Raw genomic sequence first — 26938 nt, 5'->3', positions numbered from 1 at the left:
TCTTTGTCCCAAAGATTTGGCCCAAATCTTTCATAAACTGAATATTGAACTTGAAGTTCAATGTTAAGCTTTCACTTGAGTTAAGCTTTTTTTTTTTTTTTTTTTTAATAGAAATAATCTCTGTGGAGTTCATTCAATACATACTTACTGAGGGTCTACTATGTGTGAGACACTTGGGCATTGGAAATACAGCTGTGAACAATAAAAAAATTCGGATTTTATGGAGCTTATATTCTATTGAATCAGACTAAATAAAGTAGTATGAGGTATCAGTACTTCATACAATAAATAGTGTGAACTGTTTCAAGAAGCCTTTCTTCCCACCACATCAACCAGTTATTCTAAGAGGAATAGGGGTAGGTAGTACGAGTACCTTTTAGTAGACTTAGGTAGGGTCTTAGGGCAGATTCAGGTGAGTTCTGTAGTGGAGCTTTAAGCAGCATGAGGTTAGCAAAGGCCTGGGAAAACACACTAAGGAGAGTGACAAGGATAGAAAAGTAGAGGAGGGACGTTCTCAAACACTGAGATGACTCATTTCATCATTTCTTTCTTAAAAACCAAACACACACACACACACACACCAACCCCAGATCTCATCCTGAATGTTAAAAAGGGAGATAGATTTTTTTTCCTTTCCTTTTGTCCTCAGAATCAAGAACTAAGACTAATACATAGTTATCAAAATTTATAAAATACTCATTGAAAGAAGCAACCCACCTTCTGCTGCTCAGGATTCAGACAGACCTGCATTCTAATCCCTGATTGCAGTGTAATACTTTTATAATCTTGGGCAAGTTACCCATATTTTAGAAGTTTTTGCTTTATAAATTTGGAAATAGACGTAAATATTTGCCTTAAATATGTCAGTTGCTTTAGTGTGTGACAGGTAGAAGTTGGTAAGTTACTAGTCTTATTAACCTGGGAAAACCTGACCACAATTTAACATGCTTATTCTTTGGGGGGAAGTGTTTTTCTAATTTAAAACCACAACATTGTTTGGAATATTGTTAGTTACAAATATGGGTGATGGCCTATGAGTTTCTAAAACCCTATGCAGAGATTTAAAATTGCATTTCTAAAAGAAGAAACCCCAACGGAGAGAATGAGAGCAAAAATCAGTCAACAGTCTTGCTCCTTTATAAGTGATAAATTCTAAAAATTAAATTGAAGAAGTGAGAAAAGTAGAGGACAAATAAGAGAACAACGTAAAATTAAAGTTCAGTGCTAAAAAGATCTCACTGTACTCAAAACATGATGTTGAAAGGAAAAAAAGTGCTTAGCAGACAAGCTATATATATAAAAACAGGAAGATATGAGCTGGAGGGAAAAAATTTTTTTTTAATTAACACATAATGTATTATTTGTTTCAGGGGTACAGGTCTGTGAATCATCAGCCTTACACAATTCACAGCACTCACCATAGCACATACCCTCCCCAATGTCCATCACCCTGCCACCCCATCCCCTACCCCCCTCCACTACAGCAACCCTTAGTTTTTTCCCTGAGATTAAGCATCTGTTATGGTTTGTCTCCTCTGGTTTCATCTTGCTTCATTTTTTCCTCCCTTCCCCTATGATCCTCTGTCTTGTTTCTCAGATTCCTATCAGTGTGATCATATAATTGTTTTTCTCTGATTGGCTTATTTTGCTTAGCATAATACCCTCTAGTTCCATCCACATTATTGCAAATGGCAAGATTTCGGGGGGGGGGGGGGTTGGTGGCTGCATAATATTCCTCTGTGTGTGTGTGTAGCCACATCTTCTTTATCCATTCTTCTGTTGATGGACATCTAGGATCTTCCCATAGTTTAGTTATTGTGGACATTGCTTCTATAAACAGTGGGGTGCACTCACCCCTTCGGATCACAACATTTGTATCTTTGGGGTAAATACCCAGTAGTGCAGTTGTTGGGTTGTAGAGTAACTCTATTTTCAACTTTTTGAGGAACTTCCATACTGTTTTCCAGAGTGGCTGCACCAGCTTGCATTCCCACCAACAGTGTAGGAGGGTTCCCCTTTTAGAGGAAAAAAAATCTTGACAACATTAGTAAGCAGAAGTTATCTTATAAACCAGCATTCTAAATAAAATGCTTTAAATGACAATAGGGCATTTTTAAAGAATGCTTTAAAGCTCACTCTTAAAGGCATTCTTTGGTTTAATGAATGAAACCACTGCTATATGTTTTCTAACCAATTATGAATAGATCTACAAATCTGTAGTACTTTAATAACTAAGGTAAAAGGGAAAATTCAAGATTTAATATGTGGTTTGTGAAAGTGTTATTAGGCCTGTTGGACTGATAAGTGTTCATTCTACTAAAATACATCTATTCTTTTCCATGAATTTACTAGTTTTAAAAATCTAATGGATGTAGGAAAGCCATTTGGTCAGGAGAGCAGCTAATCTGAGATTTATTTCCTCAATTTCAAACAAGAGTATGAGGCATGATTTCCTTTCTCAAGAAACGTATTATGTTAGACAAAATCCACCTTCATCCCTACACTTTGCTTCGTTCCTTTTGTTCTTCAGACCCACAATATTGCCTTGCCAAAATTGCCTCAGCAGCCTTGCTAACTTCTCTCCCTGCCACGAATGTTGCCCCCTGCAATATATTTTTCTAAACTGTAGTGAAATGCAAATCTGATGTTTTTCTACTGTTTCAAACTTTGAGTAAGTCCACAGTAGTCTTAAGAATGAAATTTACATTCTTTAATGAATCTTGAACAAGGTCCCTCCTTACTGTTGGTCTTTTACTTGAACTCTATTCTCTGTCTATACCCACTGCCCCCCCACCCCCCGCACTCCAGACCAAATAAATTTCCTTTATTCAGCTTCTGTGTTTGGGCCTCTCTCTCTCTCTCTCTCCTGCCTCTGGGCCTTTGCACATGCTGGTTCCTTGGCTTAGAACTTTTATCTCTCAAGCCTTCCCTCCTGCCACCCCCACAAATTTTCTTGTCAAGGCTTCTCCATTAATACTCTGAGCCCCAGCTCAGATGATCTTCCTTCAGGAAACCTGTCTTACACCACAGCTTCAAGTCTAAACTCTCTAATACATCATAGTTCTCACTCAGTTCAGATAAAGTAATTTGACACCACCCTGCTTTTACATAGGTATCTCAGCTCCTTTTTGAGAATATTAAGAGTTGAGACCATTACTAATAATTACATGTAAAAACCTCCCTTTGATACTACTAAGTCTACCAAAACATTTTTAGGGGACAGGAGATATCTCAGAATTACTGTTACTTCTTGGATTAATCAGGATTCTTCCTAGAGAAATAAAATGTTGAAATATTTAAGTACTAGCAGACTTTATAAAGCAACTGCTAACCTCTAATGAGAACCTGTGATAAATATCAAAAGCCTAGTGCTTTCCAATTATTATTCTGTGATCAGGATTTCATTTTTTTAGCAGATGTTTATTGCATGCAAAGACATGCCTAGCACTGCACTGCGGGTTTGTTAGGAGAAGCACCTTCAGGACATCTAGCCTACTCAAGAAGTGAACTCTATTACAAACTTTTTACTGAAAGATTTGAAACAAAACATTTCCAGAAGTGAAATCTACACAATGATATTTGCAGGTTAATATATTGCTAGGAATTCTTAGTAACTGTAGATTTATTTGGAGGCAACCCTTTATGTTGGAGAATAAAGTAACTAATTCACCATACTCCATATTGTAAAGGGCAGAAATTAGTACTCTTTGAAGAACTTAAGTCAGTCTTTATAGAGACCATAAAGGAATCTTGACATTTAATAACTTAAAGGTCCTCAGTAAATCACTGAGTTAGAATAAGTTAAAATTATTTTTCTTTTTATGTAAGGCAGCATCAAAATAAATAATTAAACTGAAATTTTCTGGGAGGAAAAGTAATCCTAATTGCAGTTTCCTATACAATTTTACTGTATGCTTCTTCAGTAAATATTTATCAAGCTCTAAGGATCAAACCCTACTATATATATAGCTTGCAGTTTTGATTTGCATTTAACTATTTTAAACCATTTTTGGGTTAGCTAAATGCATGCATTTCCCTTGCCTTTCATTAAAAAATAGAAAGTTAAGCATTTTCCATTTTGCACATGTATCATTTTAATGTCACAAACAAGGTTATGCCCTAGTAGACAACTGACCCCACTGTTTATCCCTTCCAGAAAATAAAAATCACAGCTCAACTCTTACAGCAGAGTCATCATTTTCATATACTTCTCTCATTATCTAGCAGTATGGCTCACAACCTCATATATCAAGTCCATTTATGTTTCCAAGGAATTCCTCTACAACCAGTTTATCTTGGAGGGTATTGCTGCAAATTGAGTGTTTTACTGAGTTAATTTTTGCTGCTTGTTTGTTTGTGACTGAGTGGGCATTTGATTATATTGTTTGCTTTTGTGGTTGTTCTCGGAGGAAGAGAGCTTGGAAGCCTCTGTAGCCTTTTCTTCTGTGTTAATATTAACCCAAAATTGCTTTTCTTGATCAGTAAAAAATTTTTTGCATGATTTTGCAATTTGTTGTAAAAGCAATGTATGAGAACACACAGCATTTACCTTATCTGGAGAAGATAAAAAATAACCATTTTAACCTGCTTTTAAAATATGACACTTTAAGAGCTGTAAGAGTAACTTATTCTTCTCTGAGACATTGTAACCTCACTTCTAAGACTGAAACTTACTTGCATTTAGGAGTCCTGATTCTGTGTCTGTCAGTTTTTATTGATTTAAACTCTGCTTGTTTCCTTCTGTCAGAATGTTCCAGCTTTTTTTTTTTTTTTTCTTAACCTGAACATGTAAGCTTTTGGTGAAAACACAAGAGCAAACATGCACAAAGAGATCTTATTTAAAAGTTGATTTTTAAAAGAAGTTAATGAAGCCGTGTAAGGAAATTGTGTTAACACGGGACTTGAGAGATTCGTGTTCCAAGGCCAGCAATGTCAGTTATTTATGCTCCTTTAAAACCTGTATTTTCTCGAGTTAGTCATTAGATTTCAAAGTGAGAAATTCTTTCTTTAGAACCCAGGGCACTTATGAGAACATTAGAAATTTTAAAGCCTTCGAATATACTCGCAAAGAGAAAGGAAATTCAGAGATTGGCACCAAGGCTTATTATCTGTGTAGGAGAATGATTTTATAGTTTGTACATCGGTTACCAAAACTAATTTTATATTGAATATAGGCCATAGCCCCGTACTTGTTCCAACATTCTGTGCCCATTCAGCGTCGTTTGGGCATTTTGGGAAAGGGCGAAGGGGACTGCAATAGCTCATAAAATGTAAAGCGAACTCGGTTCTTCCTGGGGGTGGCAGGGTCAGCACAGAGAGGCTGGTCGCCGTTTCGCTCAAGGTAAATGAATCCGAGAGGGGGAAGGAGGTCAGGCTCTCCACTGCTGACGCTAGGGCAGGGGCACATTTGCCCTTCCCTGACGCCTAAGGGCCCGCGCCGCACCTTCAGCCCTAGCGCCCTCCGGCCGAACCCGCTCCCGGCGTGAGAATTAGCTTCTGGGGGGAGCTCGGACGCTCGAGGTTGTTTTTCCGCCGGCCGCCGCAGCCCGCGCGTCACCCACCGCTCCTCCGCGCTAAGGGGGCGGCCCTCCGCGGCCCCGCGGGCCGGCATTGGCGCATGCGGCCGCCGTGCGGGCGGAGTGACGGCGGGGGCGGGGCTGCGCGGCTTGTTTGTCGGGGCCGCAGGCTGCCGCGGTCGGCGCTGACTGAGGCGCTGCAGCCCGGAGCCCCGGCCGTCAGGTCAGCGCTCGCCTTCTCGGCACCGCCGCGGTTCTCCTGCACGTCGGCAGCGCTCCCCGCGCCGACATGCGCCTGGCCACCACAGCGAACGAGGCGTACACGGCCTCGCTGGCCGTCTCGGAGCTGCTGGGCTGCAAGCAGTGCGGCGGGGGCCGCGGCCAGGACGAGGTACCCGGGCGAGGGGCCGGGAGGGCGGGGACCGGGCAGAGCTGCCCGGGCTGCCCCGAGATCGCGGCGCCTCCCCGCCTCCCTACCGAACAGCTGCGGAGAACGCTTCTCAGGGAGGGCGCCCCTGGAGCAACCGCCCGGCCGGCCGCGCCGCCCGGCGGGGGCGTCTCGGGCTGGCCGTCCTCAGGGGAAGGGGCGGCCTGTGGTGGGTGGAGAGACGGTCTCCATCGTGAGTCGGGCCCGGGCAGAAAGGGCTGAGGCTGGCAGCGACAGCTGCCTCGGTCCTTTAAATGGAAAACGTAAATAACGTTGTCTTCTGTACAAGTCTCCACAAGTCAGAACCGAACAAAGCTCTAGTCTTACGGTAGAACCGCCTGTGGATTTTCCCCCCTTCGGCGTCCTGTCAAAACCGAGTACCAGTGACCCCCTCCCCCTTTGCCTCCTACTTAAAAAAAGAAAAAAATACATTGGAGTCCGTTGAAAGATAATGTTGCCTGGAATACGTGTGTTCTGCCAGCTCTATGACGTTATGCAGTGCTCACCCTTGTTTATTAACCATCCCTTTTGTGTCTGAAGTGGCCTTCAGAAAGCTGTGTAATTGTCACATTTTGTATTTTTTTTTTCCTAAGTGGTTGTAAATAGGGCCCTATTTGAAAGTTAGGAATAAACCTAATTAAAATTTGAACCTTTAAAAGGCTCTTGATTCAAAAGATGACAAGGAGGAAGTAGAGAAATAGTTATTAAAATTTGAAATGAAATCAGAATGCTGTGTTGCCTTAGTTGAAGAAATCCAAATAGGAAGTAGTTTGTCTGCAGCATTGCCCACTTAAATGACTGTTTTCGTATTTATATTTTTTGTAGATGGAGTCTGCATTGTGATTATACCACATATAGTCGTTTAACTTTAAATGAAGACACCTTCTCGTGAGGTTTTTAGAACAAACTTTTCTAGATTTTAAAATTCATAGGTACATAATACACTCCTGATTGTTTACAGATAATACAACCTAAAAAGAAAAAAAAAACAACTTGTTATAACTGTTTGTTTGGAAACTCTATCAAAGAGAGAAAACTGTATGAAAGTGTTGAAATAGCATTTATGGTTTCTGTTTGCAGGCCATAAGATCTTTTCTCATTTTGAATAGAAGTGATCCCCAGTCATTGTGCTTGAATAGATCTGTTATTTCTGGTGGTATTTGTGTACAGAACCCTGGTTCTGGCCCAGATCTACAGTCTCTAAATATAGCCATGTAAACTGGAAGATAAAGAGATATATTTTAGCTTGCACATTGATTACAGTGCTTATGAGATTGTATTTAGGAAGCAGCTATAAAGTTCTATTTTATTTTTAACACACCCAGCATGTGGGAAAATAAGTTAGGAAGTAGTGCTTTATAGGAAAACTTTACAAAAGAATTAAGAACATGACTCTCAAATGGCAAACTGACATAGTGCTTTAAAATGAGACACTTTTCAGGGATGGAACTCCTGATCAAAGTATAAAATACACATAGGGCTAAGTCAGCCGTACAAATCTAGTATTTTGAAGTCTGTGAGTTATTTTTTTTAGAATGCATTTCATAGAAGACTGGATACTGGGAAAACGAGGTAATTTTGAATATTTCTAAGTTCCTAAGTAGAGTTAATGACAGTTTTAAAAGAAGCACCAGTACATTTGTTATAGCAGGATTTTTTTTTTTAAGATTTTATTTATTTATTTGACAGTGAGAGATCTCAAGTAGGCAGAGAGGCAGGCAGAGAGAGAGGAGGAAGCAGGCTCTCTGCTAAGCAGAGAGCCTGATGTGGGACTTGATCCCAGAACCCTGGGATCATGACCTGAGCCGAAGGCAGAGGCTCAACCCACTGAGCTACCCAGGTGCCCAGGATTTTTTTTTTTTAAATAACACTTCTACATCTCTTCATTTAAAAAATTTTTGAATATCAGAAGGCTAGCACCCATCTATAAGTGATTCTTCTGAAGTGCTTCTCCTGAAGAAGGGAGAGTGGAGTGGGAGCTTTCACATTTTACACAATTTATTATTGTTTCATTGAAGTGTGTTTCAAAAAGCACATACTGCTTTTGTAATTTTTTAAAATCAAAATTAATATCAATACTGTGGTTATTGGTATAAAACGTCTAGGTAGTTTTTTAAAAGTGCCCTACGTGCAGTGAGAAAAGTCATTCAAATGACCTAATTATACTTACTTTTCAACTCGTTTTGCAAGTGGATAAATACCAAAAGCCAAGAAATGCTTTTATTTTGCATTTGTGGCAAATCATTCATTCTTTCACTTGTAAGGATAGTGCTATAGATTCATAAATGTATCTTTAATACATTTGGAAATTATGATTAGAACATACTTCTAGTGTACAAACACTGATTCATATAGTGATATATATAGTCTTTCTGTGATACTATCAAGTCAGCATTTAAGAATTTTTATATAGTGAAGATTAGTGTGTTAATATTATACACTAATGAAGAAGTAGATCTTATGTCAGAGATTTGCAGCAGTGTTGTCATGGCAGAGGCTGTTGCTCTCTTTCAAAATGCTGATTAGGAGGATTGTTGAGAGGAAAGAACTGTTAGTTCCCATGTTAGTTTTTCCAGCCACACCTTCAGGGAGAGCCTGTGAGCTTTGTGCTGTGATTAGCATCTACATCTGCTTTTCAAACAAGACCACTTGCTGTTGGCAGTTCTGCCTCTTAGAATCTGGATTGGCCAAAATTTGCTCCAAGTCTGTAATTCATTTTCTTTAACAGCTACAGATAAGGCATAATCGAAGTAACCTTCAGGAAGTTATGAAATGTGGTTCGTTTAGCTTATGATCACCCTATTGAAAACCTGCAGTACCTTTTTAAAATCAGTACCTGCTAGAAAATAGCGTAACTAATTTTGCCATGTTGCCTAGGAAAAGAAGTGTTTCCCAAAAAATGAATTTTCCAGAAAGTTGAAACTTTTAACCTTTTAGAAACAAAGGATACTATTTTATGACAATAGAGGTATCCAAAAGGACCTTTAAGGTATCAAAAACTCTTAAAGAGGCTCAAGAGAGTAATAATTAAAGATACCAACTGGATTTCTGGATTTCCTGGATTCAGACTCTATCTCCACCACTCATAATAATGAACTAGGTACTTGATTTTAAATTGTGTATATATATTTATAAAACATTATATGTAATTATAATTATTTTATAGAAATTTTATATATCTATATATATATATGTAATGTGAGATATATAAAAATATAAATAATTTGTAAAATGATCTCCTGACTGCCTGAATCTGGACTGGGATAAATTGGAATGGAGTTCATCATATTCTTGTATCCTTCTCACGTTCCTAGTCTATTAAGAAAGAGAACAAAGAACATCTTTTTGAGTCTAACCTTCAAATGTAGGAGAATAAACTGATGTGAGTCTAGAACAGTTCTATTTCCCATTATATGAGTCTTGACCAACTCTTTTTGTGAAAGACTTGATTTTTTTAAGTATGTGGGTATCCACCCCCCTTCTCCCCTTTCCCCAGTCCTTTCTTTCACTTCCTCTCCATTTCTTTCCTACCATTTCTCTTTCTGCTTTTACATGGCACAAACCTTTCACAACCTCTTCAGCCAGGTAGGAAATTGACCCTGGTAGTCTAAGTGTGAGCTGCGTAAAATTCTATTTTACCTGGAACTACCCTTAAGTAAAATAATGAAATTCCTTTCCTTTCATGGTTTTTCTACTTTCTGTCTCCAGCTTTCTTGCCAGACTGGTACTTCATCAAAGAATGAATGTGACCTTAGAACTAAGAGGCTATTAGCATAATGGGTCTATAATCCATTCCCATGTTTGCTTTTGACTAACATCCTACTTTGAAACACATAGTTTTCATTCTAGAAGAATATATTTCTAAAGGAACGAAGAAGGAAGGAAGGTTTTGCCCATTGAAGGCAAGGAATAGGGAGACAGTAATACCAACATAACCACCAAATTTGTCTGTAGGGGCGGACTTTCACAGTTTTGAGAATTACATGGGATCATCGAAAAGACCCTGGCCATACCTATAGGAAAATACTCCGTTTCTGAAACTTTGGTAGCCAGTTTCTTGGAATTCTAAAGCTATTCTTTTATGATAGTTGAATATATTTTTGGTATAGAAACAAAACCAAGTAATATAATTCAACCTCTTTAAGGCACATGTGCTATCAGTCTTGTTATTAAAAATATGTATATGCCACCCACATGTTGCTGTAGTTGTAAAATAAAGTCCTAGAAATGGAATTGTAAATTTTTTCCCCTCTCTTTACAAACAGTAACATAATACATACATAATATGCACTTTGCTCCCCCACTATATATATACATATATATACATATATATATATGTATATGTATATTTCTATCTCCTGGAGATCTTTTAAAGCCAACTCATGTAGAATTGCTTCATTCTTTGTAAGGGCTACATGCTGTTCTAGTCTGTGGTCATACTACATTGAAACAGTCTTGTTGGGTACTTAGGTGGTTTTATATCTTGTACTATTAAAAACAATGTTGGGAGTGATTGTCTTTCTACATGTGACATTTCTGTGAGTACAGGTTAACATGTAAGACAAAATTGTTGACTCCAAGGATTTCTGACTTCTTAATTTCAGTCATTATTACAAATTGCACTCTATAGGTTGTAGTAGTTTATACTTCTTACATATTTCTTGATCTCATTTCCTCACACTTCAGAACATTCCCATCAGAAATGTGTAAGTAATGAATGGCTGTTTATCTGCCTCCTCTTCAACACAGCCTATTATTAAACTTTTAATCTAAAGCAATCTTTTAGGTGAAGAATAGTAGCTCAGTGTAGTTCACTTGGGAGTTTGATTGTGAGGTTATCATTTTTCAGCCATTTGTATTTCCTTTTCTTGAAACTGTCCATGTCCTCTGTTCATTTTTCTGTCAGGTTTTTGGGGGTTTTCTGATTCGTAGGAATCTTCATGTATTCAAGAAATTTAGCCCTTTTGATATAGGAGTTGCAAATATATTTTGAATTTTCTGTTTGCTTTGGACTTTTTATATGTTTATTTTTCCCATGTGAAAGTCTGTTATGTCATCACACTTATCAGTCTTCTATTTTGTAACATCTGGGTTTTATGGCATTCTTAGGCCTAACTTCATTCTATGAGTGTTTTCCTCTAAAACTAATGTTTTCTTGTTTTTGTTTTTATACTTATCTCTGAAGTGTTAAGTCAAGTATGATTTATGGCTCCAACTTCACTTTTTTCTGAGTGGCAGCCTAGTTGTATCGATATTATTTGTTGAATAATCTGTTTCTCCTTCATTTGAAATGCTACCTTTTTATATACTAAGGCCTCAAGAGTAATAGTGTCTCTTAGGTATAAAATGAATAATAAACCCTTGAAATGGGTGTATTCCTAAAATGCATCTTATTTAAATAAGATTGTGAAGAAATTAGAAGGAATAAATATTGATTTTAATCTTAATGTTTTGCCCAATATATTTTGTTTGAAATCTATGTAATTGGATCAGAAATTCAGCAGTTAGAAAGGCTGATAGAGTCATTGTTTTTATATAAATGGCTGCATTTGTGCCAAGATGATGTATTGAATAGCAGGGATGTGGGGTTTTTTTTCTTGCAGTTTTTTATAGGCTACTAAAATCAAGACATGCACATGGCCAGACCAGTGAATTGAGTGCCTCCTCTAATGAAGGCTTCAGAGCATTGCTGTGTTGAGTCTCAGTGTGGAATAACTGGACTAAGACATCACTGGCTTCTAGTACATGGCTATTTGAATTACATTTCATAGATTAGTTGGCAGTTATAGCCTACTTTTAATCCAAGTCTTAAGTTCTCCCAATAAAGATTTACTTCAGTTTTGTCCTGCCTGCTTAATTTTAAAAAGTCCATTCTGCTCAAAAGGTTTTCATTCACTTGGACCAGATTTTTTGAATTGGTGCCACATATCCATCTCTGTTTGCTCCTCCCCTCTTTTTTTTTTTTTCTTTGAAAGGAACATCCTGATGGACTTTTGGAAGCAGTAGAGGGTTGAAATAATATTTGTATGTAATTATATAAGTAAGGGTTGATATTTAGATGTGTAAATTCTAGAAATTATTTTTGTTTGTTTTCTTTGAAACCAGATTGATTGATTGATAAGACGTGAACCTTAAAAAAAAAAAAAAGTTGTATTATTTTAGTTTTGTTTCTGTGGCACTCTGTATTGGGGGAAAAGATGGACCCCGACTGCTTTATATCTGTTTTTGTTAACCATATTATACTGTCACATAAAATATAGGATTCTATTAGACTCCAGATACAGGATTCTAAATTCACTATGTCAAAGGGCAGAAAACCTTTATTTCTTATATCTTAATTAGTTGAGCTTCTCAAAAATATAAGGAGGGGTGCCTGGGTGGCTCAGGTCATGATCCCAGGGTCATGGGATTGAACCCCACCTCGGGCCCCCTGCTTGGTGGGAAGCCTGCTTCTCCCTCTCTCTCTCTCCCTGCTTGTGTTCCTTCTCTTACTATGTCTCTCTCTGTCAAATAATAAATAAAATCTTTAATACATATATATATATAATATATATATAAACAAAGATGATAACATTATAGTGTATACAAAACTTAAAGCAAACTCACAAAATTAGTTTCTCTAAGATTGTTTTCCTCTGCCACAGAGAAAACATGCCCTGCAGTAATTTCTCTTTTGTGGATTTAAGTCACTGCTTTCTATATTTCATAGTATCTCTTCTCTTATTGTGAAGTGTTATTATAGCTGTAATGATAATTACACTCCTTTTAGTTTAAGACATCTAGGTAGAAGTTAGGACTTTCTCATTTCTTGACAAGATACACAGGGATTAGTGTTTTGGTTGGTTGAGTTTTGGATGTACAAACACATTAGTCTTATTTTGTATCACTGACAGTCCACAGGGTTGGTTACTATGTGCTGAACTTTCTGTTCTAGACTTTCTGCCAAGTACTTTATGCAAAACTCTGCTTTTAGTGAAGCAGGTTTTATTGTCTTTAGTCATATTATAAGCTCTTATCAGCTATGCGATGCAAACAGAGGAGTGGTATGTATATATAGCAATGAAAACAAACCACCAAAACAAGCCTGTCTCTGTTCAACTGGTTGTTTTTCCCTCCCATTCCTGTAGCCTCAGTTCATGTTGTTTACTGCTGGAGGCTTGAGATGGTGTAATTTTCTTTTCTAGGAACTTGGAATTAGAATTCCTCGACCACTAGGACACGGACCAAGCAGATTCATCCCAGAAAAGGAGGTATGTTGTTTGTGAAAGTACATAGTGAACTGTATGCTTTTAAGGAAAAGCTTTCATGACCCACATCCTGGCATCTGAACAACTGTTGGACAACATGTTTTACGCAGAGTTAATAATCATGCTTTGGCAGTGAATCTGTGGGATTAGGAAGCTGTTACAGTCATGTTGATTTCTAGTATTTCATGATGCTTTTCTAACACCCATATTTAATCAAGGAAAGGTAAGACTTGTTTTTGACCAGTGATTTTCCATCTCCTTATATTTAGATGTTTAGGTGTCTGCCCATACCTGAGTTACTTGGTCAACCATCTCCACAGACTGGTATCAGTGCAAGATTGGATCTTTAATTCTAAATATGTAGAAATTTCTGTGCTTTGTTTTCAAGCATTGTTTGATGTTAATTTTGGTTCTCCTTAAATGAGTGAGAGTAGGTGTTATAAGGAAAGGGGAAAAGCTTTAGTGTCTGTTTGCAAGCTCTGCAAATTTGATCATCTAAATCTGCTGCTTTATCTGGATTCTGGCCAAGTCTGCAAGCAACCTATCTAGATGGCCTTTAATGTTCAACCTTTGTTGTTTATCTCCTTCTACACAATATGTGACTGTTTATTCTTCTATCTCGCTACCAGTTGAGTTAAATTTTCAGATTTCAGATTTCACACCTCTCTCAAGTCAGATTTAACCTGCTTCTAGATGACACTTAAAGAAAATAGGTATACACTGCATTCTAACACCAGTTTACATTTATGTAACCATGGTTTTCTTCTCTTTTATACAGATTCTCCAAGTGGGTAGTGAAGACGCACAGATGCATACTTTATTTGCAGATTCTTTTGCTGCTTTGGGTCGTTTGGATAACATTACATTAGTGATGGTTTTTCACCCACAATATCTAGAAAGTTTCCTTAAAACTCAACACTATTTACTGCAAATGGATGGGCCATTACCCCTACATTATCGGCACTACATTGGAATAATGGTTTGTATACATAAAGTGAAAAATCCTGCCTCCTTTATTAATCTTTTTAAGAGATGGCTAATGCTTTAAATACAGGATAAATACTTATATTCTTTTAATTGGATTCCTGTTAGGTATTATGTGGTTTTCCTCTTTCTAAATAAGTATACTCTCAAGTGTAACAGTAAAAAGAAATATGTATTTATATACTCTTGAGAACCATTTTCCATTAAATGAGAATAAAGAAGAGCAAAGGATTTAGTCCACTATTACAGATAGCTCACATTGACATAAGTGGTGCTACTCCTGTTCAGTTTTTAAATTATACTCCATTATATAATGGTTGGCACCTTTATTAAAAGTTTGTTAATCTGAGGATCTGAAAGTTGTTATATAAATAAAGTTTCTAAGGTTCAAATACTTTTACCATATATTTTGTTTGTTCTTGGAGTATTTTGGAGGTGCTTTCTATGGTATGTGTGATCTTTTTTAATGTTTATATGAAACTGTTTCTGTAGTTTATGGAAATTTTGCAAAAATACCAATCAGAACCTTTTAATATTTATAGCTGGATTGATCTTTTTGTTTTCTTTTAAGGCTGCAGCAAGACACCAGTGTTCCTACTTAGTGAACCTCCATGTAAATGATTTCCTTCATGTTGGTGGGGACCCCAAGTGGCTTAATGGTTTAGAGAATGCTCCTCAAAAACTACAAAATTTAGGAGAACTTAACAAAGTGTTAGCGCATAGACCTTGGCTTATTACCAAAGAACATATTGAGGTAAGTAGAAGTAATATATCTAGGGTGTCCCTTAGAGATTTTTTTAAATAGACTTTTATTTTTTAGAGCAATTTTAGGTTTACAGAAAGTGCAGAGTTCCTGTATTCCACTCCCTTGAACCTCCCCCCAAGTCTTTCCTATTAACATCTATCATTAGTATGGTATATGTGCTGTAATCAAAGAATCAATATTGATATATTACTGTTAACTAAAGTCTGTAGTTTACATTAGGGTCCACTCTTTGTGTTCTACAGTTCTATAGGTTTTGACAAATGCATATCATCTGTCCACGATTATATTATCATATAAAATAGTTTCACTGCTCTAAGAATCCTCTGTGCTCCACTTAATTCATCTCTCTCCCCTGATCATTTTACTATCATTTATTTTGCCCTTTCAGAATATTAGGGTTGGAGTCATACAATATATTGCCTTTTCAGATGAGCTTCTTTTACTTATCAATATGCATTTAAGATTCCTCTGTGCATTTTGTGGGCTTGATGGCTCATTTCTTTATTACTGAATAATACAATGTAGGGAGGTACCACAGTTTATTTGAAAGCCATCCTGGTTATTTACCATTTTGAATATTTGCGGGGGGGGTGGCTGTAAGTTTTCAACTCAGGTAAATAACTAGGAATATGGTTGTTGGATTGCATGGCAAACCTATGTTTAGCTTTGTAAGAAACTGAAACGGTCTTCTTAAATGGCTACAGCAGTTTGCATTCCCACCAACAGTGGATGAGCATTCCTTTTTCTCCACATCCTTACCAGCATCTGATATATCAGTGTTTCAGATTTTAGCCATTCTGATAGGTGTGAAGTGGCATTTATGTATCTTTTTCAAATGCAGTTTGAAGTAGTTCTTTCTAGTTCTGTTTACTAATAGAATAAAGGTAGATAGATATTCCCTAAAAGTAACTACCATGTAGTAGAAATTCTTAAAAATACAACATATTTGGGGGCTTATCTTTCTATTTCATAGAACATTTCAGATATTATTACATGATTGAAGCATCTGATTAAGATATAAAATTTGAATATGATTAACATAGTGTCTGTTGTATCATCTGGTAATGGAAGATTAAACAAGATTATAAAACAGATAATGAAGCAGAAGGGATACAAATTTGTAAGACTGAAAACTCGTAGCCTTTACCTTGAGCATAGTTTTTAAAATAATAATTATAATCTGATGATTTAGGAATATTCAGAGTCAAGTTGTTTAAACGACTGTCTTTAAGATTTCTTGAGAAAGCTTGATAATAGAGAAAAACACAGGCATATTTTATACAGTAGCTGTCACTTGAAATACACCTGGATGAGACTTTGAACTAAAAGCAGTTAATGCATTTATAATCCACCATCTGAAATATGGCAACTGCATTTAAGCAAAGTGCATTCTATTACATTTAAATCAGGATTTCAGAAAATCCAAATAATAATGAAAGTGTCATTAGCAGGCTATGTTAAGCTCTATTTGAAAATAAGTAATTATTTTAACAAATTCTGGGTTCTGCATGTCTCAAATTATAATTTTACTCTAGGTTTTATGTAGTGACTATTCCTGTTTTAAGGAGATTAAATACCAAGATGAACTATTCACTTTTACCAACACTGTAACCCAGTGTATAAATATGTTCTCATTTTTTTTTCCTTAAGGGACTTTTAAAAGCTGAAGAGCACAGCTGGTCCCTTGCAGAACTGGTACATGCAGTAGTTCTCCTCACACACTATCATTCTCTTGCCTCATTCACGTTTGGCTGTGGAATCAGTCCAGAAATTCATTGTGATGGTGGCCACACCTTCAGACCTCCTTCGGTTAGTAACTACTGCATCTGTGACATTACAAATGGCAATCACAGTGTGGATGAGATGCAGGTCAACTCAGCAGGAAATGTTTCGGTAAGTATTATCTGTTACAGGATTATCATCATAAGACTAATCACAGTAATTGCTGTTTTATTGTTTTTTTTTCATGTGACTTAGAAAACCCACCCTTGAAGTCCATAGAGATATTAGGCCCCTCTATCTGTTCATTCCTCTAAATGCCCAGCACTCATTTAGTGCTAAGGGATATGTAAAATTTTAAGACCCTCGAGTAATTTTAGGATCAGGAGCCATCAGCATGTGCCCCAGCAGAGCCAGCTAGTATTGGATGGGTGCTGCAGTGAGATGAGGGGAGGCTGAGATCTTACAACTTGGCTGTCCAAGACTTCCTGGTGCTGATCACATTCTTTTCCTTCCTTTTGCATAAAAGAAACAGGCTGGTTTCATAATTATCTTTCAGAAGATTTAATCAGCCTTTACCTGGAAATTTCTCCTTTTAAAATTCTTTCTCATGTTTAACTTGGCACAAATATATATAAAAGTGAATGTAAATTTATTAAAACACTTTCACTTCTATTCCTCCTTTTCTCTGGCTTTTATATTTTCTTAATTTTTTTATTCCTTTGAAACAGATTAGAACAAGTTGAATTTTCTATAAGCAGGTTTTAATTTCCTGAATATGATGAGTCAAAATTCCTTTTTCATTCCTTTGCTATAGCGAAAGTTTACTTCTGTTTCTAAAAAGAAATCACAGAAACAGCATCACAGTCTTCTGAATACTTTGCATAGATTTTCTGAGTTATATTATTCCTTTGGAGCAGATTTAAACAGTTTGAATTGCCTTTAGTGTATATATTTGACTGTGGGCAAGTTACCTAACCCCCCTGAGCCTCTGTTCTTTCATTCATAAATAAAGGTCAAACACAAGGTTGAGGCTTAAATAAAATGTTTCTAAAGAAGTTAAAGGCCTAATACAGCTGGCATTTATTGGGTGCTAAATAAGAAGCATTTACATATTGTGAGATTAGCACATGAAGGGAAATATTTTTCCCGAGTTGATCACTGCTGTGCTGACAAGGTTCAAGACCATCAGTTTCACCCTCTGTTGAGCGAGCTACCTGGATTCATGTTATAGCCCCACCTTTGGCCACTGATTATTAAAACAGAAGGGTTAAAGATGGTCTAAGGCAGAGTGTATATCAGTTGCTAGGATGCTTGGAGTTGGATTGTTGTCCTTCCCCATGTTGGATTTAGAACAAGGCTAAAGAAGATCATGGGGTGGCGGGGAGTCTCACAGCACCTTTGGAAGGGCCAGAACTTGCCTTAAATCTTCAACTAATAGGTATTTTGTCTATTAGTGCTTAAGAGAATTAAAATGTAAGATGGGTTTACGCAAAAGAAAAAGTTATTTACCATATATATATATATATATATATATATATATATACACACACACACATATATATGCACACACATACATGTATTTATATGTGTATATATACATATATACACATACATACATACATATGAATGGAGAGGCCACCTCTTAATGCTGAAATGATATGTATTAAATGAAAAACCTTGTTTCATTATTGGAAATTCCAGAACTTGTACTTTTTGAGTATGTATTTGTGCAGAAAGGCAGGAATGCTTTTTTGGACAGCAGACGAATGAGCAGTAGCTTTAGTTTGTAGGTAGGTACAGTTAGCACTATGTATATATGTACTCCGGACTACTTAGAAGTAGGACTTTGAATATAACAAGTCAGCTTGAGTTGTAGTATATTTTGGGAGAATCAGTTCACTACAAATTGTGACTGCCAGACCCATTTGCAGAGGTCAGATAGAAAATTCCAGCCCTGAAAGGACAGGTTTCATTCTTTTTTTTTTTTTTTTTAAGATTTTATTTATTTATTTGACTGTCAGAAATCATAAGTAGGCAGAGAGGCAGGCAGAGAGAGAGGGGGAAGCAGGCTTCCCGCTGAGCAGACAGCCCAATGCAGGGCTCAATCCCAGGATCCTGGGATCATGACCTGAGCAGAAGGCAGAGGCTTCAACCCACTGAGCCACCCAGGCACCCCAGGTTTTATTCTTAATTGGCAAATTAGAGCTGATTACTATAATTTGAAGATGATAGACATCGTCACCATGAAATGACAATACAACCAGTGTGCATAGTTGATGCAAAACCACTTTTACTTTGTATCTTATTTAACTGAGCAGTTTCTGTTTATATTGACAACTAGTTTTAAAATTTAATTCTTAAAACTTAGCATTAACTTACTGTTAATGCTAAATTTTAATTCTTAAAACTTAGCATTAACTTACTGTTGATGCTATTAATGATATTATTACTGATTTTGTAAGGTAAAAATGTGTTCTTAAAATCACTTTTTTAAATCTGCATATCTATATATGTAACAGGCCAAAATAATTCCATTTTTTAATCATTCTTGTACTTTAAGAATCATACAGTCTATTTTTCCTATATTCTGTTCTGTTTCATAAGAATTTGTATCCTACTAAGAAAATTTTAAAATTTCAACCTTTATCTTACATATGTAACATTAGTTGTATTTTCTCTTTAGGTAAGTGATTCCTTCTTTGAGGTTGAAGCCCTCATGGAAAAGATGAGGCAGTTACAAGAATGTCGAGATGAAGAAGAGGCAAGTCAGGAAGAGATGGCTTCGCGTTTTGAAATTGAAAAAAGAGAGAGCATGTTTGTCTTCTCTTCAGGTAAAAGCCGTCATTACATAGTCAACAGAATTTCTGTTGCTTACCCAAAAAGATCCCCACTTTATTTAAAGAATTTAAATAAAAGTTTCAAAACATCAAATGTTTTTCCTTTTAGAGAGGCTATTATTACATAGGTATTCCTGCTTATAAATAAAGCAGGCAACCGAGAAAAGGACGTGATAGTATAAATAGCACTAAACTAAAAGAGGATATTTGAGTTTGAGTACTAAAATTCACTGCCAAAAAGCTTTGTGAATGTAAGTCACTTAACATATGAATGCTCTTTTTCCTCTTCTTTAATATTAGGAAATTGAGTTCATAAAGCTCTAAGGTTGCTTTTCAGCTTTAGAATTCTATGGTTTATGCAAAGGAGCTATTTATTAGACAGCTAACAACAAACTTAAATCCTTTATGTTTGGCCTTTATACACAGGCTATAGGATTTAATATTTAAACCAGGTAATTTAAAGGAAAAAAATTAAAGTATCTCAAAATGTCTTGATAATAGAGTGGGGAAAAGAGTATATGTGTTAAAAGCACCAAGTTTCCTAATAGCAAAGAAAAAATGAAATTTGTATAAATGAAGGTTGGATGTTCTCTTGTTTCTCCCTGAGGAAAAGTTTTTGTTTCTATTTTCTTCAGACAAATGTGAAAATAATCCCAGAAGTTCAGGAAACATTATAAAAGTGATTCACCATTCCAGAAATTGCTTCTAGGACCTTTGAGGTGTTAGAGAGATTATATTATATATTATAGGACATTGATATTCAACCAGAAATAGTCTTTAAGTGTTACACTATAGAGCACAGATGATTTATTACCATAAAGATTATCCAAAAGTATGTTCAGATTTTGTGTGCATAATTTTAAAGTAGCACTTGATAATCTAAAATTAGAGTGGGGACATCAGAGGGTATATGAAAGAGAGGAATGCAAAGCATAGTAAAGTCAACCATGAATATTTGTTATAACAGAGAATCTTATTACATTCCATTCACTGGTAAATAAGCGATTTCTCTCTGTGGTTTTAAGACTTTAGTTGACTACTCAGTGTCAGAGTTATCCTATTTTTACTTGTTGTAGGTAAAATGAATTTCTAGCATCCTGTTTTTGAAAAGCTTTCAGTGACTTTTTTGTTTAATTATTTCAGATGATGAAGAAGTCACACCAGCAAGAGATGTGTCTCGTCACTTTGAGGATACTAGTTACGGCTATAAGGATTTCTCTAGACATGGGATGCATGTGCCAACATTTCGAGTTCAGGTAAAATTGCAGCTTAGTGTTATGCACCTGACAGGTTAGAAGTATGTCAATCTGACTTAAAATAAGAAAAAGTCCCCTGGATTTGAGAATTACAAAATGTTGCAGAAAGAAATAACTTTTCTATGTCAGGCAGTTCCCTTAAATATATTTATTTTATTGTTAAAGTTCATAAACCAGTGAATCAGAAATCAAAATACATTCATCCATAAAACTAAATCGCAATATTGGGTTAGGTTCCCAGATACCTGGTGCACTAAAACTCAAGTCCCTGATATATCTGAGCCACGAATAACAGTAGCATGCAGAGCACTGGCTTTTCTCCCCTCTTCCTGTTGAGCGCCAGTGCTACAATGAGGTCCTGATATGCACCAGGCCTGAGTGGCAAGAGAAATGTCCCCAGCAACTCAAGCATTATATGTATGTGGGTGGAAGGAAAGAAGATAAAAAAAAAAAATCAGAAGTGAAAGATATGCTTTGTTCTTTTTAGAGAGAGTAAGTTTTTGTTTTCTTTTTGTTTTGTTTTTAATTGGGTGAGTTTTTATAGATAGAATAGAAAATTAATCAGGACAATTACAGTATCCTAATTCCCTTTAAAATATGTACTGTTATTGGAAGCAATGAGGATTCACATAAATGCTAGTCCAAAAGTACTTAGCACTTATCTCTTAGAGTGAATAAAATTAAGTGATATAGGGAATAGAATTATTGTCAGTAGACCCAGTTTCTTTAGCTCCCCAGTCACTAACTTTGAAATACACAGTAAAACTCCCTCAGTACAGTTGTGTGCATATTGAGTTCATGAAACTTAGGGACCTAGTCATCCTCTAGGATACCAGGCTCCTTCTTTGTTTTTGCTTAGCAGGAGGCACAATGCTAAAAGTGTTTTACAAACATCTCTCAGTAGCTATGTTCTCTGGTTCCACAATAAAAGTTGAAAATCATCAATTAGCAAATATTTATTCCGTGCTCTAAGCTTTGTAAGACTGCTTCCAATCCAATTGATTAGTAGAAACATACTGCAGCCTAAGTGTATTTTTTAAATAGTCTATTGCATAAATATTTAGGTAGGTAAGGTAAGTAAAGTATTTAATTCAGATTAGTTGATACTCCAGCTTCCTTAATTATTGTGAAGGGCTAATGTTAATAACCTTTATCAGAAATGTGAATATTTGAGACCTATAGGATTTTGTTTCTTTGCTCAAGTGACGAAGATGGTGTTTATAGGGACAAAAATTTTGGCACAAGGAAGAGTTACAGAATATTCCTACTTGATAATATAATTGTGTCATGAAATAGAATTGAAGAGATCATGTAGACTAGAAATTTTATGGAGTAAATTAGGATTTGAAAGATTTAAATGATCCAGAAGCATGGGCTTTGGAAAGCAGAGGAGACTACAGGCAATAATTGAGCTTCAGTTGAGAGACAGAGTGAGGGAAGGGATCATAAAGAAATTGGCTGGATGCTGAGTGTTTGAAGCGAAGGATCCCTACTTCTGATTAGTGGGAAGCTAGTTTAAAATTGGTCAGGTTTGTAGGTTTGGGGATCAGAGTGATAACATACCAAAGAGGTGTTCCTGGAAAATTAATATGAGAGCAACCTAGTAGTGTAGGGGCTTACTTTGCTTGAGGTAGAAATAAAGGAAGCAGGAAGATTTAATGTAGGAAAACGAATTAGGAAACTCAGCACTAAGAGAAAGGAGGGAGGAGGAAAAGGAATGAGTGGTGGTTCTGAATTAAAAATGTACAAAATTTGAGGACTGTTGGAATAGCTGCAGTGAGGGAAAAGGAGAGAGAGGTTGCCTCTGGATGCTGATTGAGGACAGAGTGAGAGGAAGCTGAAAATGGGTAGTCTATGTGTAAGAAAGAATCCCATTGGTTTTTTACACTCACTGAGTTACGAAAGCTTTGTGTGCTGCAGTATAGAAATTGAAAACATCAGATTATACTGCAGGTCAAGCTGGGAACTAGGATGCACTAGAAAGGCAGGAGATTCCAACTGCCAGTAATCTCACCATCGACAGAACAGTAGACCTAGAACTATACTTGGCCACATTTTAATTATTCATATTTGTTCTGTTTTCTGTATTTAGGACTATTGCTGGGAAGACCATGGTTATTCTTTGGTAAATCGCCTTTATCCAGATGTGGGACAGTTGATTGATGAAAAATTTCACATTGCTTACAATCTTACTTATAATACAATGGCAATGCACAAAGATGTCGATACCTCAATGCTTAGACGAGCTATTTGGAACTATATTCACTGCATGTTTGGAATAAGGTTAGTCTGTTATGTTTATAAAGAAATATTTTCCTCTGGACTCAATTATTCAGGTGCTTGGAACACACATGCAAGACACACATATACAAATGCTCCCATCACAATAGCTTATTTTTATGCTGCTTATGAACCACTCTTTCCTAGCTAGGCAGAAGGGAGTGAGGGACATTGACAAGAGTTAAATGACAGATGCCTCCAGGGAAGATGAGGGCAAGCAACCTGGTCCTAGAGCATGAAGGAAAAGTGTGTCCTCAAACATCTTTGATATCATCTCCTTGGAAATTGGTACCCTTATAGTGCACTCCTAGCTCTTCTCAAGCTCCTTCTGAGGACTACCTAATCCCATGATACATCATCAAAATGCAAAATTTTCATGTCCCGACTGTTAGGTATTCAGCCATATTATGTTATATAGGAAATGCAACCATTACATATATACCACCTTCTAACATATATACACAAACTCCACACTGTAAGAATTTGATTATTTTAGCTGTAAAATCTTGCTGTTAATTTTATCCGTGACCAGACTATTGACTCACCACCTCCAGAAAAGTAGTAAAGCCAGCTTTGGAAGAGTTTTTTTGTTTTATTTTTTCCTTTTCCACTGAATACCAAATAAGACACTTCAGTCTCTGGCTGTTCTAGAAACCATCACCCACTGGGACAGAGCAGACACTGCTGCATACAACCATCTCAGCTTAAAGAATAGCCTTTCCTAAGTGTAGACGCTATGAGGCCATCTATAGATCATCCTTCTCTTTGGAATAATCGTCTGCCAACCCCCCACCATTTTTTTCCTCATCTGATCCCAGAAACTCCTGGAAACATGAGAGAAAAAAGGGATAATTGTAATTGTTTTCATTTACATAAGTGGATTACCATCTATATATCATTGCAAGAGTAACCAATAAATATTGTTTGATTTGTGGAATTCTTAACTTCAGCAGTTCTCATGCTTTTCCCACAATTTCCTCAGTGTGTTTGCTTCTTTATGATTATAAATATATACTCCTGCTTGGGCACTGGCAGATTTTGTTCCTCTCCCTAACTTCTGTTTTTCATCCCTTTCTGTTCACTTATCCACCCCCAATTAAACATTGTAAAGCAGTTATTTGGGGGACAGAGAGGGAAGAAGAATTTACTATTATTGCCCATAATTTCATAAGAAAAGAGTATATATTGAAAATATAATTCTCATTTTGTCTTTTAACAGATATGATGACTATGACTATGGTGAAATTAACCAGCTATTGGACCGTAGCTTTAAAGTTTATATCAAAACTGTTGTTTGCACTCCCGAAAAAGTTACCAAAAGAATGTATGATAGCTTCTGGAGGCAGTTTAAGCACTCTGAGAAGGTATGTACCTGTTGTGGTTTGTTCAACAGTGACTCTCATTCTCCTTCAGCTATCTAATGGCCCTCAAATCCTTTCCATCACATCTTCCAACCCAGAGAAGAACATTCCTGCACATCTATCCCTGATATCTCTTGGAAGGAACCTCATTATAGTGTTAGAGTAAAAGAATAAAAACAGGTAGCTGGTCTCACTTCAGAAGTGCTGGCCTGACTGTCACTGCTTGGGAGAAAGAAGACCATTTTGCAAGAGCTCTTTTTTACTTGTTTATAGATAGAAATGTCTGGTCTTTGATCCATCTTTTTTAAAATTAAATTATTAAATGATTTGGCAGAGGAAGTTGGTATTCTAATAAAGCAATGTCTAGATTTTCTGAAGTGTAATAAACTTCCAAGAAGGGATGTGATCAGATATAAATATAAGCCAGTGTCTATCCAAGAAGAACATTAGATGGCTTTCATTTTAGACAAAGTCAAGACTTCTAAGTTATTCAGTAGCACTCAGAAAATGTACTTAGTTTAGGGGGTTTTAGCCGCGCTGAGAAACTGATTGGGGATGCTTATAACCCTACCTTAAATTATGTTGTGTTTTATATTCAGGTTCATGTTAATCTGCTTCTTATAGAAGCTCGGATGCAAGCAGAACTCCTCTACGCTCTGAGAGCCATTACCCGCTATATGACCTGATGCCTTTCCTCCATTAAAGATAATGGAATGATCAGCAGATATAGTCTACAGGGGATGGTACTAGGCCCCAGGACCAATGGTAGATAAAAGAATTCAGAAATCCATTGTGCCATGATTCCTTTAGTTTTTGCTATGTTACTGTGGAAACACCACTGCTGGCACGAGCAGTGAATGCTTGGCAGCTTCAAGTGTAGAGCTGTGAAGAAGGGCTGCCGTTCACAGTATTTTGCTTTTTGACAGTACAAGATGCTGTATAACTGTTTTAATACAGCAAATAGTAACTCTCCAAATCCTGTTGCTTTTATGTTAAATAAGATAACAAGAATTGGAGCATGCAGAGAATGGGACTTGGATAATGACATAAGCTTTTTATACATAAAGAATTTTAGATCTTGGTGCTGCTATTTCTGCTGGTGGAATGACTATAGAGTGGCTGTTCCAGTTAAGCTATTAGTAATAAAAGTGAACACTGCTACTATCTGAGCCTACATACCTAATTTGTGTGGTTTCAAATTAAACTTGCATATGTGTTATTTTTTTTTGCATTTAAAAAAGCATAGAATTATTACAGCTCGGCAAAGGCCATTTTGATGGTAACAGTTCATTTCTTTCATTGGATGAATTAAATTACAGTGGCATTCTTAAAGATTTTGTTCAAAAAGCAATCTTAAATGAAAGAGTATAAATTGTAAGGAAAGCTAGCTATCTTTTCATATGCTCTTTCCCAAGATTCTCTGACACTGGAGGGCAGCTGTCTTGTGCAGTATTTTGTTTCCAGCCTGAAGTTGTGGGAAATGTTGCTGTAGACTGCTGCGCAGTCCCAGGTGCATTCTGCCCCTTTGCTCCTGCCCGCCTCATGGTCCCCACTTTAAAGATTGTGGAGCCGTTTAAATAATAAAGCTGGAAAATATTTTTAGTCGGGTTATCAAATTTGATTTACAAAAATGCTAACTTTGTTTGAAATGCAAAAAGATTGAAAAAATGTATTAAGTACACTTTGTATTCTGGAAGCGTGAATTGCTTTTGAAGTCTGTCAGTATTATTGGTATTTTTCAATAAAGAATCATTTTTTTCTCCAATTTTATGTACTATCTCAAGCTCTTTTTTTTTTTTTTTAAGATTTTATTTATTTATTTGACAGAGAGAGAAATCAAAAGTAGGTAGAGAGAGGCAGGGAGAGGAAGGGAAGCAGGCTCCCTGCCTAGCAGAGAGCCCAATGTGGGACTTGATCCCAGGACCCTGGGATCATGACCTGAGCTGAAGGCAGAGGCTTTAACCCACTGAGCCACCCAGGTGCTCCCTATTTCAAGCTCTTAAGTCATGACTACACAATCAGTTACCATTCTGAGTTTCTGTTTACTTTTATCAACCAAGTAGATTCACACTTAAATAATGCTGTAATCAGATGAGAGACTATTAAATAGCAAACTTTTTTTTTTTTTTTTAAAGATTTTATTTATTTGACAGACAGAGATCACAAGTAGGCAGAGAGGCAGGTGGGGAGAGAGAGAGAGGGAAGCAGGCTCCCTGCTGAGCAGAGAGCCCGATGCGGGGCTCGATCCCAGGACCCTGAGATCATGACCTGAGCCGAAGGCAGCGGCTTAACCCACTGAGCCACCCAGGCGCCCCAAATAGCAAACTTTTAATGTCCTTTTAAAAGTTACAAAGAAGAGTGCACCTTCATGGTCTTAGATAAGACTATTTTATGGCCTCATGCATTGTCCCTTTTTTTTTTTTTTAAGATTTATTTATTCAACAGAGAGAGATCACAAGTAGGCGGAGAGGCAGGCAGAGAGAGAGAGGAGGAAGCAGGCTCCCCACCAAGGAGAGATCCTGATGGGGGGCTCAATCCCAGG

General features: G+C 36.8%; 1 protein-coding gene across 2 annotated transcripts in view; it reads left to right on the top strand.

Moving 5' to 3' along the window:
- The window catches only part of SESN1 (sestrin 1), a 119178-nt gene extending 93017 nt beyond the window's left edge, over positions 1-26161 (top strand). The window contains exons 1-10 of one of the 2 annotated variants that reach the window (XM_059401164.1): positions 5633-5907; positions 13128-13193; positions 13969-14169; positions 14746-14928; positions 16591-16833; positions 19346-19493; positions 20643-20755; positions 22848-23038; positions 24255-24399; positions 24996-26161. In XM_059401164.1, the coding sequence (XP_059257147.1) occupies positions 5806-5907; positions 13128-13193; positions 13969-14169; positions 14746-14928; positions 16591-16833; positions 19346-19493; positions 20643-20755; positions 22848-23038; positions 24255-24399; positions 24996-25082 (1479 nt within the window). In that variant the 5' untranslated portion in view covers positions 5633-5805 and the 3' untranslated portion in view covers positions 25083-26161. Of the gene's footprint in view, positions 1-5632; positions 5908-13127; positions 13194-13968; positions 14170-14745; positions 14929-16590; positions 16834-19345; positions 19494-20642; positions 20756-22847; positions 23039-24254; positions 24400-24995 lie in introns of those variants that run through there. The other variant, XM_059401163.1, reaches the window with a different exon arrangement.
- Positions 26162-26938: the final 777 nt, after the last annotated feature.

Source organism: Mustela nigripes, chromosome 5, assembly GCF_022355385.1.
Source record: "Mustela nigripes isolate SB6536 chromosome 5, MUSNIG.SB6536, whole genome shotgun sequence".
In the NCBI taxonomy this organism is placed as follows: domain Eukaryota; kingdom Metazoa; phylum Chordata; class Mammalia; order Carnivora; family Mustelidae; genus Mustela; species Mustela nigripes.
Note: the sequence above shows the minus strand (reverse complement) of the source record. Positions and strands in the feature narration are given on the sequence as shown.